Source organism: Nicotiana tabacum, chromosome 22, assembly GCF_000715075.1.
Source record: "Nicotiana tabacum cultivar K326 chromosome 22, ASM71507v2, whole genome shotgun sequence".
NCBI lineage: Eukaryota > Viridiplantae > Streptophyta > Magnoliopsida > Solanales > Solanaceae > Nicotiana > Nicotiana tabacum.
Genome location: NC_134101.1, coordinates 228,322,652 through 228,342,369, shown reverse-complemented (window position 1 = coordinate 228,342,369; position 19,718 = coordinate 228,322,652). Strand labels below are relative to the sequence as shown.

The window sequence follows — 19,718 nt, the reverse complement described above, 5'->3', positions numbered from 1 at the left end:
GTATTTTTGGTTTTCTGCTACGTTATGGATCATGAACTTACAGTTACAAGTTCAAAAGTTAAGACCACTTAGTCCTGAATTTCGAATTCCAAGTTCAAAAGTTAAGGACACTTGGTCCTTAACTTAGAGTTAAGTTCAATAGTTAAGGACACAAGTTCAAAAATTAAGGACATGCCGTCCTTAACTTACAATTACAAGTTCTAAAGTTAAGGACATGCAGTCCTTAACTTACAGTTACAAGTTCAAAAGTTAAGGACAATAGGTCCTTAACTTTGATTTCCAAGTTCAAAAGTTAAGGACAGACAGTCCTTAACTTATAGTTACACGTTCAAAAGTTAAGGACAACCAGTCCTTAACTTACAGCTACAAGTTCAAAAGTTAAGGACAATAGGTCCTTAACTTTGACTTACAAGTTCAAAAGTTAAGGACACTTGGTCTTGAAGTTTGAGTTCCAAGTTCAAAAGTTAAGGACATGTAGCCTTGAAATCCTGAACTTAGAGTTCCAAGTTCAAAAGTTAAGGACATGTAGTCCTGAACTTAGAGTTACAAGTTCAAAAGTTAAGGACGCTTGGTCTTGAAGTTTGAGTTCCAAGTTCAAAAGTTAAAGACATGTAGCCTTGAAGTCCTGAACTTAGAGTTCCAAGTTCAAAAGTTAAGAACATGTAGTCCTGAACTTAGAGTTACAAGTTCAAAAGTTAAGGACATGTAGTCCTGAGGTCCTGAACTTAGAGTTTGAAGTTCAAAAGTTAAGGACATGTAGTCCTGAAGTTAAGGACATGAGCAAAAGGGTATTTTCGTCCGGGCAGTTAAAATTTATTAAAGCAGTGGCTAAAGACTAAAGACATTTTAAATGGTGGCTTAAAAGTAAATACATGTGTTATTAGTGGCCAACCGTGCACTTCCCCCACACATACACACATACACACAGAAGATAAATGAGAGAAGGTCGTCTTAAAAGGTTTAACTACGTTCAACACAAACCAATCCACTAGTCAGGTGTGACAATATGATAGATTCATTTGTGTCAAAAAATAATAAGGTAGATTTCACATGGATGAAAGTTGTCTCAAAATGGCCGCAATCTTTCAAACATATGGTTACTAAAAGAATTTATTATCCACAACTATCTTACTGCTCTTAAAAGGAGAAAGAAATACATCAACCAGCAACTGATGGATATAGCAATGTGAATAACAAATTGCAGAGGACATTAACCAGCAACTGAGCAGAGGTTGAAATCTAACTGTATCCTGGGATTGTCGTCCATCCCTGCTTTCGCAAACAGCAGCGATGGTGAAGAAGTTGATTAAAACACATTTAAAATACATCTCGAGTATCTTGCTGCTTGAGCCATTATCATGATTGGTGCTCACTTGTGAAATATACCCTTCTTTGCTGTCTTTGGTTTCTTATGTGATTGGTTCTGCCGCAAGATCCAACATCCAAAAAAAGTAGTCAGTTAATGTCATATTTTGATAAGTAGAAGTAGGTTAATGCCAACTAATAAGATGTAATATCATATAAGTAGGCCAATCACCATGGAAAATTCCTCACCTTGCGACTTTCCAGAGCTTCAGTGTCAGTCCTCTCTTGCCACTTGCTCTTGCTGAGTTTAATCGGCCGGTTTCCAACATACTTCCCTGAAAACAACATGGATTACTACCTCATTAGGCAACAACAACAACATACCCAGTATAATCCCATCATGGGAGGGTAGAGTGTACGCAGACCTTACCCCTACATCATTAGGCATTTGGGAATAATATTACACCAATTCAATAACTAAAACTACTGCCACTTCAGACATTCACGTACTTCCCACTTTGCTAGCTCCACAAGACACCAGACTTATGAAATTCTCTCATACGAGTTTGGTAGATATTGTTCTTTTCCTTACAGATTTTTTCTTTACCTAAACTGACTTCAAAAGCAGTCCTAAAAGTTGTTTCCGGTACAGAGTTATGTTACTTGTTTCCTTCACCGTCCCTTCTTTTTCATGGAGAGACAAAAAAGGAATTACACATTCTAGCACAAGAACCAGTGGCCTAGTGGAGAGCACTCTTTCCATCAAAGGGAATTATTTGTCGTAAAGACATCAAAGTGGGCCCAAGAAATCCACACATGGCATTAACCAAACATTATATCAAGAAAACTGTTAGATCTCACTGAAAGCTACCATCTATCATTTATGAGCGGTGATCTTCAAGAAGGTAAAAGCTGATCACATAACTGCGACAGACCCACTATATCAAGTTCTATCACTTAATATACTCATTATGTTGTACCTTGAGCACAGTAAGAGACTACACATTCATATATTGATTAACAGATAACTCACCATTCATTCCTTTAAGTGCCGCAGCAAGGTCTAATGGATTGGAAAAACTCACAAATCCAAATCCCTTGGTCTTACCAGTCCGCTTGTCTCTCACAACCTGTGAACATGCATTACAGAAACCCTTCGTTACTGAACCTTGTAAGCCATAACATACAATAAAGTACGAAGAGAGCAAGGCGAATATAAAATACTAATTAATTTTTTTTCTGTTCTTTTTCCCTGGTCAAGACAGAAAGACTGAATTAGTAATAACATCAGCATGATGGATCTTGAAATATAACTAAGCTATACTTCTTTATAACAACATTATTACTACTGCACTTTTGGACAACAAATAAATTACGAGTAGACTATGTTCCAAGGAAGAGGTAAGGTATCACTGCGCACACAAACATACAACCTGAGGAATACATTTTTTTATCCTACAATGATACTACTATTATGAGCTGTCAAACTCACTTCTTTTGTAACTTTTTGCATCTTCTTGATGCCTTTTATGATATATTCTACTTACTTCATAAAAAAAAAAAAGATGATACTTCTATTATATTCTATTTAATTTTTTATCATTAGAAGTTATTGAACTCCAATTTGAAAGCAGTAAAAACTGAGAAGTCTCTCTAAAAACTAGATGCATGTATACCACTATCAATAGATGTCTATGCATTTAGAAAGATTTCTAGCTTTCTGAAGATTAAGCTTCAGAGGTGGTCTATCGATACCTCCCAACTATACTTGAACTCCAATTTGAAAGCAGTAAAAACTGAGAAGTCTCTCTAAAAACTAGATGCATGTATACCACTATCACTAGATGTCTATGCATTTAGAAAAATTTCTAGCTTTCTGAAGATTAAGCTTCAGAGGTGGTCTATCGATACCTCCCAACTATACTTGAACTCCAATTTGAAAGCAGTAAAAACTGAGAAGTCTCTCTAAAAACTAGATGCATGTATACCACTATCACTAGATGTCTATGCATTTAGAAGGATTTCTAGCTTTCTGAAGATTAAGTATCAGAGGTGGTCTATCGATACCTCCCAACTATACTATGAAAGTCAAGATGTTCTTATAAATGAGGATATCAAAATCTCATACAGACATATTATAAACCAGGTAACTTAAAGATGATAATCATATTGAACACCAACTTTCCTAACTTGTCTATTGTAGGAAATTGGAAGGACTTATGCATCAAAATAGAGAAAGCAAACCAGAGCTACATGATCAAGCAGATCAAATGGAAGAAACCTGAACTATTTGAGCTTAAGTTGAATACTGATGGTTGTGCTAAAGGGAACCCTGGTTTGGCTGGAGGAGGGGGAACAATCAGAAACAAAAGTGGAGAAATGATCATGGCATTCCATGAATTCTATGGAAACCAATCCAACAACTATGCAGAAGCAAGGGCTATGCTGACAGGAATAGAGTGGTGCATTCAGAACCTTCACTTCAATGTACAGATGGAATCAGATTCAATGCTTATTGTTACAATGGTGAAAGAAGGAACCAACATCCCCTGGAAACTTCAGGACACTATTGCAAGATTAAGAAATCTGATTGGACAGGGCAACTTTGTAATTAATGACTGTTATAGAGAAGCTAACAAAGCAGCAGATGAATTGGCAAATATGAGAGTAACACAGAAGCAGAAATCAATCTTCACTACAGCAGTTTCTGTGCCAAGGCAAGTAAGAGCTATAACGAAGATGGACAACCTTAACAAGGCATCATTCAGAAACTGGCCAAGCTTTAACTTAACTTCTGGATGATTAACATGACTGAACTTATTTTCGTTAAGAAGGATCACTCGAAATTCCCTTCTCTCAGACTATTGATAGTCTCATTTGCAGCTTAGGTGTTTAACTTTTCCTAACTTAACTATCACTTCTGTAAAGGGGCGGACTTGTCATCCCTCTTATAGGAAGGAGAGGTCAGGCTTAATGTCCCCCACTCCCATGTACCAATTTTTTTCTGGGATTAATCCACATCTCTAGCCAAACCCCCCTCCAAGGAGGATTTGGAAAAACAAAAAGCTTTCTGAAGATTCACAACTCATCGGGATGTAAAAATATGATGCAAGAAAAGGGAAGAAAAGAACTAAAAGTCTAGGGACAAAAATCTCTCCCTTCATGGCCAGAAATACCAGTGCTCATGTATACCAATCAAATAGATAAAATGTAAAATTACTGGAAAGTATAAATGATCAAACAGAACATACCTTAGCCATATTAAAGGTTGGAAACCTTGAAAAGGCTTTTGATAGGACATCATCATTCACCTCATTCCCAAGATCACCACAGAATAGGCGACAATCATCTGTGACACCACCCAAACAGTGACTTAGTTACTGTATAAGGATTTGCAACAATTCTAACAGCAAAGGCACAAATATGTGAAACAGGTGCAAACAGCCATCGCAGAAGAAATTGACTAGACAACCAACAGCAAAAGATAATTGTGTGAGAAAAATGGTCGTCAGTGAATACAATCACTTGTGACACCATAATACATGAAAGTGGACCAATAAAGCATAATAAACATCTTATAAAAAAAACATAATACTCAAACATGTAAAATCTGATAGATTACTTTGCAAAGTCGTCTCCTACACATTCTTTTTTCTAAACACCTCCAGAAATAGCAGAAAAAGAAGTGCATTTGGAAAGATAAGACACAAACTCCCCATAACTTTTTTTTTGAGATTGTAACAAACTGTATTAAAATCAAAAGTGCCAGTGAAAAGCCATAGTTACAGGGAGTCTAGCAAAAGCTGCACAAAAATAATAATAATAAACTAGCAACTAAAGAGACTCTTGAAATTGTATGAGTGTCTCTGTGTCATCTATGTACTTTTCTTAACACCAAAAATGCAAAAGTCGAATAAATTAGGCTTTATCTTCTGGATAGGGTTGCTTTTGTTATCAAAACATCTTGAATTCCTTTCCTTCCAGATAGTCCACTATATGCATCCTGGGATCATACTTCAATTTTTTCTTTGAGCTTCAGTCCCTCCACTTCTGTTCCAAGTTCCAACTAGATATCATACCTAGTGTATGAACTGGCATTGCCCAACTCAAACCACTATTAGCAAGAAATATGTCCCACAATTGAGTAGTCACCCTACAATGCAAAAAAAGGTGACTGTTTATTTCTGCATACAGTCCACATAAGTGACAGCTAGAGCAAAGGTGTATTTTCCTTCTTTGTAATCTGTCGTGTTAAACAAGCATTCTTCACTACCAACCAAACAAAACATGCCACCTTGTATGGTATGTTTGTCTTCCAAATTTGTCTCCAAGGCCATTGTACCTGAAGATTGTTGTTGTGATTCCTCCAACGCTGTCTTGACAGAAAAGACTCCTGATTTGTCTCTCAACCACCATAATCTATCTTGCTCAGGCAAGACTCCATTGAAGAGATTAAGTGTGCTGAGGAAGGCACTGAATCTGTCTATTTCCCAGTCGTTCAAAAGTTTTCTGAAGCTAAGGTCCCATCCTTGGTTGTTCCATATCTCATTGATATTGGCTCTTAGCTGTTGATTCAGGATGTAAACATCTGGATAACGGTGCCGGAGTGAGCCACTACCTAACCAATTCTCTTCCCAAAAGAAATACGTCGCCCATTCCCAACTTTCAATCTTGTATTAATGCTGAAGATATTCCAAAGATTTCTGATAGTCCTCCAAACACTAACCCCATACACAGTGCTGACAACTTTGGCTTTCCAAGCATCATCCTCCCTGTATTTTTCTTTCATCACCTTCTTCCATAATGATTGATCTTCATTTGAGTACCATTTCATAAGTAAACTCCCCATATTCATATAGTATATTTATTTTCTACTCCAGCATCTATTATCCAGGCGAGAGAGAGAGAGAAATAGGAATGAGGTGGGAATTATTGTAACCATGGCTTAAAGATAAAGTTGTAGAGGTAAAACGAGTTGGGGATACAATTATTGCAATTAAGGCTGGTATGGGGAAAGGAGACAGTCAATGCTATTAGTGCCTATGCCACAAAAAGGATTATATGCAAAAGCTAAAGCTAAGTTTTGAGAGAATATGGACATCTTGGTTCAAGGAATTCCAAGAGACGAACAGATCTTTATATGGGGAGATCTAAATGGTCGTGTCAGTAAAAATACAGTTTCAAACCAGTAAATGGGGGCTGAGGTTGTGGTACTAGGAATAATGAAGGGAACACTATCTTGGACCACTTTAGCCTAATAACTTATAAGAGTGGGGGTAACCATAGTCAAATAGACTTTATGCTTACAAGACAATGTTCTTCATGCCCCACTTACACTATATCTCTTTTTTGGCCCCTGCTTCGGTTCTAAATCGTATGGATAAACTGAGAAGAGACTTTCTCTGGAAAGGGAACTCACAATCAAAGCACTTTTTTCATGTTAACCGGAAAAATGGCATCAAAGGAAAAAAAATGTGGAGGTCTTGGCATAAAGAATCTCAAATACCAAAATGAAAGTCTTTTGATGAAATGGCATTGGAGATTCAATAAGGAGGTAAATGCTCTTTGGAGGAGATTTTTAGTTGATAGGTTCACTTCGGATGGTCCCTGGCACACTGAGGTCTCAAATGCTTCTCATGGTTCTGGAGATTGGAATCATTTTGGAGTAAGTTTGAATTGAACGCTGGTTTCTCTGTTGGGGGCAGTAGAAAGATCAACTTATGGGAAGATGCATGGATTGGACATTAACCCCCAAAAAGGATCTTTTTCAAGACATCTACAATATTTCCTCACTAGACAAGGCTTCTAAAGCTGATTTCTCTGATGCTCAAAGATGGGATCTATTTCTAAGAAGGAATTCAAATGATTGGGAAATTGCAAAATCTTGTTCTTTGTTACAGTCCCTTAGCACCATCATCCTGAATCAACACAACGATGATTCTATAATATGGAGGTACCATTCTGGTGGTATGTTCTCAGTCAAGTCTTCCTACATGTATTAACTTCTTCCAACACCGAACTTTGGCCTTGGAGGAAGATTTGGCACAGCAAAGCAGCTTTGAAGGTTTCTTGTTTTTCGTGAGCATGCCTCACTCAATTAAATCTTCAGAGAAGAGGAATGCACCTATGCGTCAGGTGTCCCCTCTGTGAAGAGAACCTCAAAGATGTTCGTCATCTTTCCTACATGGTAAGATTACTTATCAGATTAGGAGCATGTTTTTGCCATTTTAGACCTGTCTTGCGCATGCCTCACTCCATTTTGGATTTCTTACATAGTTGGAGAAGAAATGGTCTGAATAGGAAGGCACAATAGCTTTAGAATACTATTCCCGTCGTCATTTCGTGGACAATTTGAATGGAAAGAAACGAGAATTTTTACGGCAAACATTGCAACATACATAGCCTTAAACAAAATTGTATTTCTTTGCTAGCTTTTGGTGCATCATGGCCATTGTAACTGCTTATCATTCAAATCACTTCATCCGTAAATCAGCATTGCCCTCTCAGTTTCTAAACTAGCAAAATCTAAACCCACTTCAAGATCTAGAGGGTGTTTGGATTGGCATAAAAGCTGGTCAAACCCGCTTAAAAGTACTTTTTGGCTTATTTTGGTGTTTGGCAAACACCAAAATTGCTTTTAAGTAGGTGCTTTTAAAGCCAAAAGTAACAAGTTGGACATTCCCAACTTATTGCTTTTTGGCTTAAAAGCTCTTTTAAGTTTGACCAAATCTTTTACAATATTACCCCTCACATCATCTTATAAATCCCAAAATATTCTTATTCACTACATAAAAAACGCTACTCTTCGTCATTTCCAGATCTGTCTTTTCTATCTCTTGAACCATGGTAATTCATGTAGTGCTACGTTAAGTTGATGTGTTCTTCACATTCTTACATTTTGATTTCTTTCGTTTTTCCTGTTCTTCCTTTCCTTTGTTTGCTTATAAATTATTATAATTATTTTATATTAACCAAATGAGAAACTGCTACACATGCATCCCGTTCTTATGTTAATAAAGATTTTCGCCCTTATTTGTTTGGTAGTACATTCACAAATAATTTCAAATTTTTCTTGAAATTTTGATTTGTTTCGATTTTGGATTTTCTTGTTCTTTTATCAAACACAAGAATGATTAACAATATACATTTTTTCCGTGCGAGCGCCAATCCTAAGATCTCAATAAATAATGTTAATTCATTTATTTTCCTTCTTATGTAAACAAATGTGATATTATCCAATATAGAGCCCGTTTGGCTTAGCTGATTTAAGTAGCTGATAAGTATTAGGGGCTGAAAAGCACTTTTAAGTGCTGAAGTTGATTTAAAAAATAAGCAGTTATGTGTTTGGATAAAAGTGCTGAAATTAATAATAAGTAGCTGAAGAATTGGGTATACGAAGAGTTTTGTTTAAAAAGAATTATTTTAGGGATAGAATAGTTAATATTTTGGTCAAACCTAAAGTGCTTATAAGCTGAAATTTGATAAGTTGGGGGAGACCAACTTATGGCTTTTGGCTTATTTTTGGCTTATAAGCACTTAACTTATAAGCACTTTTAATTTTACCAAACACGTAAATAAGCCAAAAAGTACTTATAAGGCAGTTTGACCAGCTTATAAGCTTAGCCAAACACCCTCATATTTCCTCAGCAGGCTTGAAATCAAGAAATAAAAGTTTTAGGTGGTTGAAAGTGGGAAATGAGAATTCAAGAATTATATTTATAAAAATTATCTTAGGTAATCAGTTTAAATTGAAAGTGAATTAAAATATAAATTATTTTGTATTTGCGTCAATTTAGAATAAAATATTATAGTAATAAGCTTCTTTATAGTATTAACAACTTTAAGGATATTTCGGTCATTTTAATAGAAAAAGTGCTTAACAACACTTGTTTACAAAATACTTGCAACAACTTTTTTTCAGCTTCAACATTTTTATCCAAAAACATAACTACTTATTTATAAAACAAGCTCCAGCACTAAAAAAATGCTTTTAAGCAATTGTGCTTAAAAGCCACTTTTTTAAGCCAATCCAAACGGGCTCCTAGCCTTAGGATTGGGGTCGTCAAGTGTAATCAGGTTCTCCTTTTTCTTAGGATTGGAAATTGATCTTCAATTTAGGAAAATCCACATATTAAGAACCTAAATATAGGAGCAAAACAGACCTCCAAAAATTGTGATTGTGACACAAGGGACGCAATAGAGATTGTAGTGAAATGATTCTAGTTTTTGCATCAACTCCTAAAGTGTCCAACTTTAACTGTGCATTGTACAACACTAATAGCAAATTCCTGTACAGCACAAACAATTTGAATTCCAATCATACGCCCACATTGTTTGCAAGCACATCAACGAAGAGCTGCTATTCTTGTTTATAAAGTATAGTCCTAAATCCTAATAGTAATACTTCTCCAAAATAGTCCTAGTTTACACAAAAATAACTAATAACAATAAGCAGCTAAAGTTATTTCACCCTAGATGAATGCACAAGCAACTAATTCAACAACCACACTACTTACCTAAATTATTTTTATAACGCAAAAGTACACAGTGTATAGAATGAGGTCACTTCACTCCCCATTCTAGCATCAAGACAATCATTAGCTATGATCATAGTGTTTATCTCCCTCTAACAAAGGCATTCCTATACTACCATTTGTTATGAAGTATAAGATTACCATTTAAAAAAAAGGTGTTCTTATTAACAGAAATGATCTCCCTAGTATACCTGGGAAATGTAATAAAAAATACGAATAATAAAATTATTATGGAATGTCTAGATAAATTCCTTGCCAATAATAAATGGATTGACTTATACCAAGATTCAACAGTCACACACTTACCTCGTACTCATGCTGACCACTGACCTAAAATTGCAATTATATGCAATTTAGCTTTAAGAAATACTAAATAAATTTGTAAAAATGCGTAAAAATTACCTTAGCTATATTTTGGTATAAATGTTAGAATAAAATAAGTTATTCACCAAAATGATAATTGTTAGCCTATGATTGACTTTCTCCTTTCTTTTTGAGTTTTGCAATAATCTTAAACACTTTACCCTAGGCTAATAGATCTGAAGTCTTTGAATTCTTCCAAAAATTCCAAATTGTACGAGTATTTGGTCGTTGTGCCCAAACCCTTCAACAGACAACACTATACTAGTACCCATTTCAGTCGCTGCCTAAAACTATCAAAGACTATAAGGAGAGAAAACTAGAGCAATCCCCACAAAAACACCAGAAGAATAGATAAACAGATTTGACACCATGAGGCAAAGCCAGTCAAGAAGAGGGGGAAAAAAGAAATAGGAAATTAGGCTTACTCTCTGGCCACTCTGCAAGAGTAGGATCTTCCCAACTGAGTCCAGCTGCCTTACGAGGTATAGCTTTCTTCTTGGCCTCAGCTTTGTGCTCAATTTCGCTGCTCGCAAGTGCAGCTTTCACAGTTTCAAGTGCTTCAAGTGTGATTGTTTGCGCATCTCTTTGGAATAACTGCTGAGCCTGTCGACAATATTACCTACATTACAAACATGACAAAATATACCTTCTTTTTTCAGAACAAGCTCGCTTGCTAAACATGACAAAGCTACATAGCACAAAAGCCTTGTGCAAATACTTCTATGGAGATTTCCTTCTGGTCTCCTCATAAAAGGAAACTAACAAGCTTATGATTGGTGTCATGTTTTTCTCTAACATAACCGTGGTAACGAGGTTCGAAAGCTCGACTAGTTTCACGGGGATACCCAACCCACGTCATTGACCACTAGAATATACCCTTGGGTGCACATCATGATATTTTATCATGAACATACACACAAATAGATGCAGATGTACTCTCAACAAGCAAGCAAGCAACAATTTCACAGAGAAGTCTTACAAATGTACACGCGAAATTCTAAAAAACAAACAGCAAAATCAACCACAGAAGCGAGCAATAACAGAGAAAATTACTTATATAATTACATAAAAGCTATTAGTCAAATAAAAATTTTTTCTTATGGACATTAGCATGACTAACGTAATCAGAATGTAAGGATTGAAAATCAAATTGCAATTTGATAACTCTAAACATGTTCCATGTTTGGGATATTGACTAAGAAAAGTAAACATTTTTGCTCTCAGGCACAATCCCCAAGGATGCTCTCTTTCCTACTTCCTAGGTCTGTAGAGCTGCTCTTTCCGGTGCACTCTCTCACCAGAATCTTCCATTTCTTTCTTAAAACCCAGTGTTCACCCACTGTGAGCATTGTTTAAAATTCTACTTGTTTTATTAAGTTAAAAACATTGACCAAAATGCACCAAATTGTTAATACTACTATAAGGGAGAACAACATCATCTACTTTGCAGTGAGATTCAAGTCATATGACATTGAGAGATGTTCATCAAATGTTGAAGAATGGTACGAGTGGACAGAACGAGGAAGGAATCTAATTAGAAGGACAACATTCAGCAGGAGGACGATGGTGTGGTCGTGTGAAAACTTAAAGGAAGCATCAAAGATGAAAGGAAACTATGTGAAAAGATGGAAAACCAAGGATCATTTCTCAAAAATATTCTTCGCAAGGAACTACAACAAGCACGGGCGTTATATAACCATCATTAGATCCGGGGGGTCCATTATTATAGTTCCAGAGGTGTCATTTAATGCAGGATGGTTAGATATTGCAACAAAAATTGAAAGGTTCATTAATAGCGGGGTACAGAGAAATGTCATTAATGCTCCCAAAATCATTGAGGAAGGTCTTCTTTACTCAAACACTGTCAGAAACCATAAGTGGGCAAGTAGAGAAATGAATGAAGCAGTGGTCCAACAAGAAGAGGACACTATATGCATCTCTGGTGAATCAAACACAATGAATTACTCGGCAGATGTTTGGTGGGGTTCATCCCAGAAGAAAGCTCTGAAATTGCAACTTTGTCGGAAGTTCGTAGATGGGCATCTAACTCCCGGAAACAAGCACATGGAACCAGTATCTATGAGATAGACCAGAATCGATTTCTCTTCGAATTCCACTAGAAACTAATAGCTGACAATGTATTGGAAAATGACTGGTATTGGAAGAAACACAAAGTTAAGCTACAATGGTGGAATCCAATAGTGGGGTCAAAAAGTGACTGGATTAGGCTAGTATGGCTTCCATTACATTTATGGTTCCAAAAAGTGTTCAAAGAAGTGGGGGAGTTTTGTGGTGGCCGGATCCAAACGAAGGAGCAGACGAACTGAAAAACCACTTGAAATGGGCAAGAATAAAAGTTAAGGAGATGGCTCTGCAGTCCCAAAAGCAGTGAAGATAAAATTTGAAGGGGTAGTCTTCGAAATCCAAATCTGGTGCGAAGCTCCGGTGAGATCATACACTGAGAAGAACGGAGAAGAAGATCGTTTGAACCAACGGTTAAAAGAGGGCATGCAGATGGCGGGGGGAGGGGCCCAAGGTTATAAAAGTGTGATGGGGCACGTGGGGTGTTCAAATCAGGTACAACTAATCTCTAAAAAGCCATGTGACGTGTCACGTGACTCGTTAGCGGTTAATAACAAAGCTACCCAATTAATATATGAGGAAAAGGGTTCAAAATGCCCAATGTAAAGCCCAGGCCAGATCCCCTTAATGAAGAAATAAAAGCGATACATCTCAAACAGTCAGTGGGAAACCAAATAATAACGCACACAATTGAACCCAGAAATCTCGACAAACCAAAAGCATATGAAGAAAAGAGAGAGGACGATGGAGATAAAGAAAGTCTACAAGAAGATACTGTGGGGGATAATGTCATGTCGGTTATTGCGGAACATGAAAAGAAGGGAGTAGACACGGAAGACTACAACAACATGCACATGCAATCAAAGGAATCATAGATGTTTGTGGATTGGGCAATTGAGGAAGATGAGCCGCTGAATCATCAAAGCTTAGAGGCAGAAGAGGACCTGGAATTTGAGGCATCCATCTGGGTCACCAGAACATTATAAGATTAAGCGAAGAATTTGGGGTGGATTTTAATGGGTGCGAGAAAGAAGCACTGGAACTTTTCATGAAAATTGATAGCAGAAGGCAAGCAAATAAAGGGAAAGAAGTTACACAGATGGTTCAGACTCCAAAGAAGAAAGGAATCAAAAAATTGAAAAGTTTAGAGATTGGGAGCAGTTTCAAAAGCAATGGAACTAGAAGAGGGGGGCTACATTACCAATCATAGCCAATGTTAGCGAACATCATATCTTGGAATGTCAGGGGACTTAATAGAATTAGAAAGAGGAGAGTGATTAATAGCCTGATTCTCAGGCGGAAGACAGAGATTATTTGCTTCCAAGAATCAAAATTAGAAGGGGATATAAGGAAGAAAGTAAAAAAATTATGGGGTAATAGATGGGTGAAATTTGCACAATTAAAGGCTAGCGGGACTAGAGGGGGGTATTGTAGTAATATAGGATGGGAGAATATGGAAGGGGGAAGTATGTTGCGTGGGAAAACATACTATCACCTGCAAATTTTCAGGCAAGACTCAGGACTACTCATGGCACCTTTCAGCAGTGTATGCTCCTAATGACAGAAGAAAGAGGGAGGAAGTGTGGTGGGAACAGGCAAGTACAAGAGATCTTTTTGATGGACCATGGGTGGTATGTGGGGACTTCAACACGGTAAGGTTCCCATCAGAGAAGAAGAACTGTTCCAGATTCACAAGAGCTATGACTGAGTTTTCAAATTTCATTGAAGACACAGAGCTGAAAGACATCCAATTATCAGGGAGTGAGTACACGTGGAGAAAAGGTGACAGGCATGTAATAGCAGCCAGACTGGATAGATTCTTGATCTCTACTGAATGGAATGAAGACTTTAGAAACATAAAACAATATGTGCTTCATAGAGTGACTTCAGACCATTCCCCCCACTGATGCTTCAACGTGGCAGTTGGGATCCAGTGAAATCATATTTTAAGTTTGAGAATTGGTGGTTGCAGACAGAAGGACTCAAAGGAAGAGTGCAAGAATGGTGGAACTCTTTACCATGCGAAAGAAAGCTTGATTTCATTCTAGTGTTTAAACTTAAAGCACTGAAGGCAAAGCTTAAAGAATGGAGCAAAACTCTACAAGGCAACTTAGCATTGCAGAAAGCAAATATTCTCAGTCAACTTGCAGAGCTGGAAGAGACACATGACCAAAGAAGCTTGACAGAGGAGGAAATATTCACAAAAACTTCATTGACCATGGAGTTTGAGGAGATTGCAAGCCATGAAGAAGTAACATGGAGGCAGAGATCCAGGGCCCTCTGGTTAAGAGATGGAGACATGAACACAAAATTCTTCCATAGAACAGCTAATGCTCACATGAGATATAACAACATTGACCAATTGATTGGGCAAGGGGAATCTATTCAGAATCCTGAAGATATCAAAAGGGAGGTGATCAGTTTCTACCAAAAGCTTTACAAAGAAGAAGAAGAAGAATGGAGGCCACTAGGTACCATTAGAAACAACCAGATGATTACACCAGAAGATAATTTAATGTTACAGAGTCCATTTGAAAAACAGGAGATATGGGATAGTGTGAAGGCATGTGCTGGAGACAAAGTACCTGGCCCAGATGGATTCTCAATGGCCTTTTTCATCAACTGCTGGGATGTGGTTAAAAAGAAAGTGGTAGTTGTTGTACAGAACTTTCATGAACAAGGAATGTTTGAAAGGAGCCTCAATGCTACTTTTGTGGCTTTGATTCCTAAGAAGATGGGGGCAAAAGAATTGAGAGATATACAAGATCATTTCCAAATTATTGATTGAGAGGCTCAAGAAAGTGATCAACAAATTGATAGATACTCAATAGATGGCATTCATTAGAGGAAGACAGATCATAGATGCAGTCCTAATCGCCAATGAATGCATTGATTCTAGGAAAACAAGCAAGGAACATGGGTTACTTTGCAAGCTGGACATAGAGAAAGCCTATGATCATCTTAACTGGAACTTTCTTCTGGAAACTAAGAAAAATGGGCTTTGGAGGAAGATGGATAAACTGGATAAAATTCTGCATATCTACTGTGAGATTTTCAGTACTCATCACTGGAGCATCAGTTGGTTTCTTCCCTTCTCAGAGGGGTTTGAGACAAGGGATCCCCTCTCTCCTTTCCTATTCATCATTGCTATGGAAGGACTAAATGATATGCTAAAAAGAGCTCAAACAAACAATTGGATCAAGGGCTTCAAAGTGAACTCGAGGGTTGATAGCAACATGATGATCTCCCACTTGCAGTATGCTGATGACACTCTGGTATTTTGCGAAGCTGATAGAGAACAACTGAAAATGCTAAGGGTGATCTTCATTCTCTTTGAAGTCACCTCTGGACTACACGTTAACTAGCATAAAAGCTTCATTTATCCAGTTAATAAGGTATTGGAGATTCAAAGACTTGTTGATATTCTTGGTGAAAAGGAGGTGAATTACCTACTGTTTATTTGGGGATGCCACTGGGAGCCAAGAGTAAGTCAAAAGGAATTTGGAATGGTGTGCTGGATAAGTGTGAAAATAAGCTAGCAAACTAGAAGAATCAATATCTATCTATAGGAGGAAGGCTAATCTTGATTAACTTTGTTCTTGATGCAATGCCAACCTATATGATGTCTCTATTTCCAATGCCAATTAATGTAGTAAAGAGAATAGATGCATTAAGAAGAAATTTCCTATGGGAAGGCAACAGTGACAAGAAGTTCCACCTGGTCAAATGGAACTCTTACTACTAGCAAGAAGACAGAGGGATTAGGAATCAAAGATCTGAGAATTCAGAACCAGAGTCTGATGATGAAGTGGCTATGGAGATTTGCGACAGAGGAGCAAACGCTGTGGAGAGAGGTAGTTAGGGAGAAATATGGAATGGAAGGAAAATGGACAACCAAACCAGTGAGAAGTCCATATGGTATCAGTGTATGGAAGTCAATTAGGAACTTGTGGCCAAAAGTGATTGACAAGACAAAGTTCAAAGTTGGGAATGGTAGGAAGATTTCCTTGTAGGATGACAACTGGCTAGGCCAAGGCCCTTTGAAGCTACTCTTTTCCTGACATATATACCTTGAATCAACAACAACAAGCAACTTTAGATGAGGTATTGACTAATCAACGTTGGAACATTACATTCAGAAGACTTCTAAATGATTGGAAAATTGACAGAGTAATTGAGTTTTACAAGACCCTGGAACTATTCACTAGAACCAACTCTAATCGAGATCTCATCATATGGCAAGGGAACAGGCAGGGGAAATTTTTTGTTAAGTCTGCATATAAGGAATTCAACCTGTCAAACAACCAGGTTGGTTGTTGGCCATGGAAGATGATATGGAAAGTGAAAATCCCATATAAGGTTGCTTGCTTTTCATGGCTACTAGCAAAGGAAGCGGTTCTAACTCAAGATAATCTAAGTAAAAAGAGGATTTCACTCGTGTTCTAGATGTTACTTGTGTGGAGAAGAGGCAGAGACAATTAGTCATCTCTTTTTGCATTGCAAATTCACTGTACAAATATGGAGAATTTTTATTAGCTTAAGGGGAATTGTATGGGCAATGCCAGGAAGAATTCTTGATGTTCTAGCATGCTGGAATAAAGAGGGCAATCTTTCTAGCTATAAAGAGAGATGGAGCATTGTCCCAGCCTGCATTTGGTGGACAATCTGGGAAGAGAGAAATCAGAGATGTTTTGAAGACAAGTCAAGTAACATCCAGAAGACAAAGATGAAGTGTCTGGCTCTTTTCTATTTTTGGTGTAAAGAAAAGTCTTTAGAGGATCATGAATCAATTTTTGATGTTCTAGATTCCTTGTGAGAAGACCAAGGATCATAAGTGCTTTACTTTCTTGTTTTGGGCTCTTCTATGTAATTATGGGTGTCTTCGCAAATTTAGTGAAGACTATATATCAATAAACAAATATGTTACCTTCTCAAAAAAAAAAATTGCAATTTCGCCATTGTTGTTAGAATACACGAAGCAAAATTCATATATAAAATTTATAATTTACATATCATCCTTTTTCCTTTTTTGCCATCAATATTTGCTGATATTTAAAATTGCTTGCTCTTTTAATTTTGTCGCCTGCATATACACACACATATAGAAGCCGATATGATCTCAACAAGCAACCTGGCCTAACAAAAAAAATTAGTATCTCAACAATTTCACAGGAAATTTACAAAACTACCAGCCAATTCTCAAAAATTTATCAAAATCAACCAGAAAAGCAAGCAACGAAAAAAATTACTTGCATACAAGCAACTCTTTTAGATGGGAAAAAGCTAACTTTACATATAAGTAAGCTTGCTATGGAAGTTAGCGTAACTCTAAGGAAGCGTTTGGCCTTAGATTTTGGATCAGATTTTGAAAATTTATCTTAAATATTTTCAAATTCCAAAAATTGTTTCTGGGAGAAATTTCACTTCCAGTCACAAAACTCAAAAAAATTTCAAGTAAAATGCATGCCCAAACACAACTTCAAAAACTCAAATTTTTAGGTTTCAAGTTTCAACTTCAAAATCTATGGCCAAACGGGAGCTAATGCAATCAATATGTGAGGATTGACAATCAATTGCAACTTTTCCCGTTGTTAGAATACACACAAAACAAAATTCAGATATAAAAGCTTATCAATTCCATATATCTTTTTCTTTCAACTTTTTTTACCATCAATATTTGCTGATACTTAAAATTGCTTACTTGTTGAAACTGAGGCCAAACTGGGAATAAACTTCAAAACTCAAATTTTCAAATATAAACTTCAAGATCTATGGCCAAACGGGAGCTAACTCAATCAACATGTACGGATTGAAAATCAATTGCAGTTTTCCCGTCGTTATAAAATACTAGAGCGAATTTCAGAAATAAAGTTAATAATTTGTACAAAGGCCTGGTGCAAATACTTCGATAAAGATAGTCTGTTGTTCTCCTCCTAAAGGAAACCTTTTTGTTTAGCCTAACAAGCTTTCTTATCATGCAAATATACACACACATACAGATATAATCTCAACAAGCAAGCTGGCATGGACACGAATTTCACAGGAAAATTTACAAAACTACCCGCAAAATTCTCAAAACTTTTATCAAAATCAACCAGAACAGTATGCAAGGGAAAAAATCACTCGCATAAATACATATAAGAAACTTTTCAAGATGGGACATATAAGTAAACTTTCTATGTTAGCCTGACTCTAACACAATCAAAATGTAAGGATTGAAAATCAACTGCAATTTCTCCCATTGTTAGAACTTAGAATACACACAAACCAAAATTCAGATATAAAAGTTTATAATTTCCATATCTTTGCTGATATTTAACACTTTGTTTGGATGGTTGTTACATATTATTTCATAATGTATCATATTGTATCGTATTTCATTACTTTGATTAATAAAACATTTGGATAGATTGTATCGCTTCCCATCATTACATAATCTCACACATCAGCAATTGCAATTTGAAGGACATCTAAGTATATAGGGTACGCGATAGAGCTACCATAAAAGGGTAGGGTAAATGATAAAACAGAATTTTTAGATAATAAAAATGAGGGGGAAAAAAGGTCGCGATGCGATAACACCAAATACTTTTCGTTGTGGATTTAACAATATGATACATTAAAATTAAAGTAACAATCAAAACAACATGGTATTTAAACTAACAACACAATACAATATAATAGCTAACAACCATCCAAACAAGCTATAAAATTGCTTACTTGTTGAAATTGAGGCAAAGTGTAAACACCGGGAATAGGAGCCGGCGCAGGATAAACGTAAGGAGCAGAAAGTTGCTGCACGGGCGGCGGAGGAGCAGCGCCTATGTAGGGTTGTTGCTGTTGTTGTTGTTGGAGATGAAACGGCGTCGGGAAGTATGTGCCGTTAGAGTAAGTGTATTGCGACGACGACGACGATGAAGTAGATGACGACGACGACGAAGGCACGTTGTTTGACATTGCAACACCGGCGAATTAGGGTTTTCCAATCGCCAAAATTTAGGGATTCGGGAATTATTGTGATTTTGATTGAGGAAAAGAGGATAAATTGGAGTACGAGGAAATAAATAGGTTAACTGGAAAAACAGTCGTCGCAATAGATATTCCTTGTTCGATTTGGATGGATTTTTACCTTTAAAAAAAACAAATATTGAAATTAAACCAAATCAAACCAAACCACCTAATTCGGATTTTTATTAATTTGATTTATGTCAATTTTCTAATTTTTCAGTTATTTATCAATTTTGTTTTTAGATATGAGGCATATATTACCAAATATATATTCCTGCGATTATATTTCCAACGTAACACTATCAAACTAATTACTTCCGAGAAACATATCATTTCTCAAGATATATTGATGACAATTGAATTAAATAGTGATGAAAAATTTAAAGACTTAATTAAAAATTAATTATTTTAATATGAAATATATTC

General features: G+C 36.6%; 1 protein-coding gene across 1 annotated transcript; it reads right to left on the bottom strand.

Moving 5' to 3' along the window:
• Nucleotides 1-1,053: 1,053 nt before the first annotated feature.
• Nucleotides 1,054-19,350, bottom strand: LOC107776982 (uncharacterized). The gene is made up of 6 exons (XM_016596936.2): nucleotides 19,005-19,350; nucleotides 10,628-10,805; nucleotides 4,557-4,654; nucleotides 2,339-2,435; nucleotides 1,555-1,640; nucleotides 1,054-1,423 (listed from the first exon to the last, which is right to left on the bottom strand). Exons 1-6 carry the CDS (start codon nucleotides 19,239-19,241, stop codon nucleotides 1,370-1,372), a joined length of 750 nt encoding a protein of 249 aa, XP_016452422.1. The 5' UTR covers nucleotides 19,242-19,350; the 3' UTR covers nucleotides 1,054-1,369.
• Between the last annotated feature and the right edge of the window lie 368 nt (nucleotides 19,351-19,718).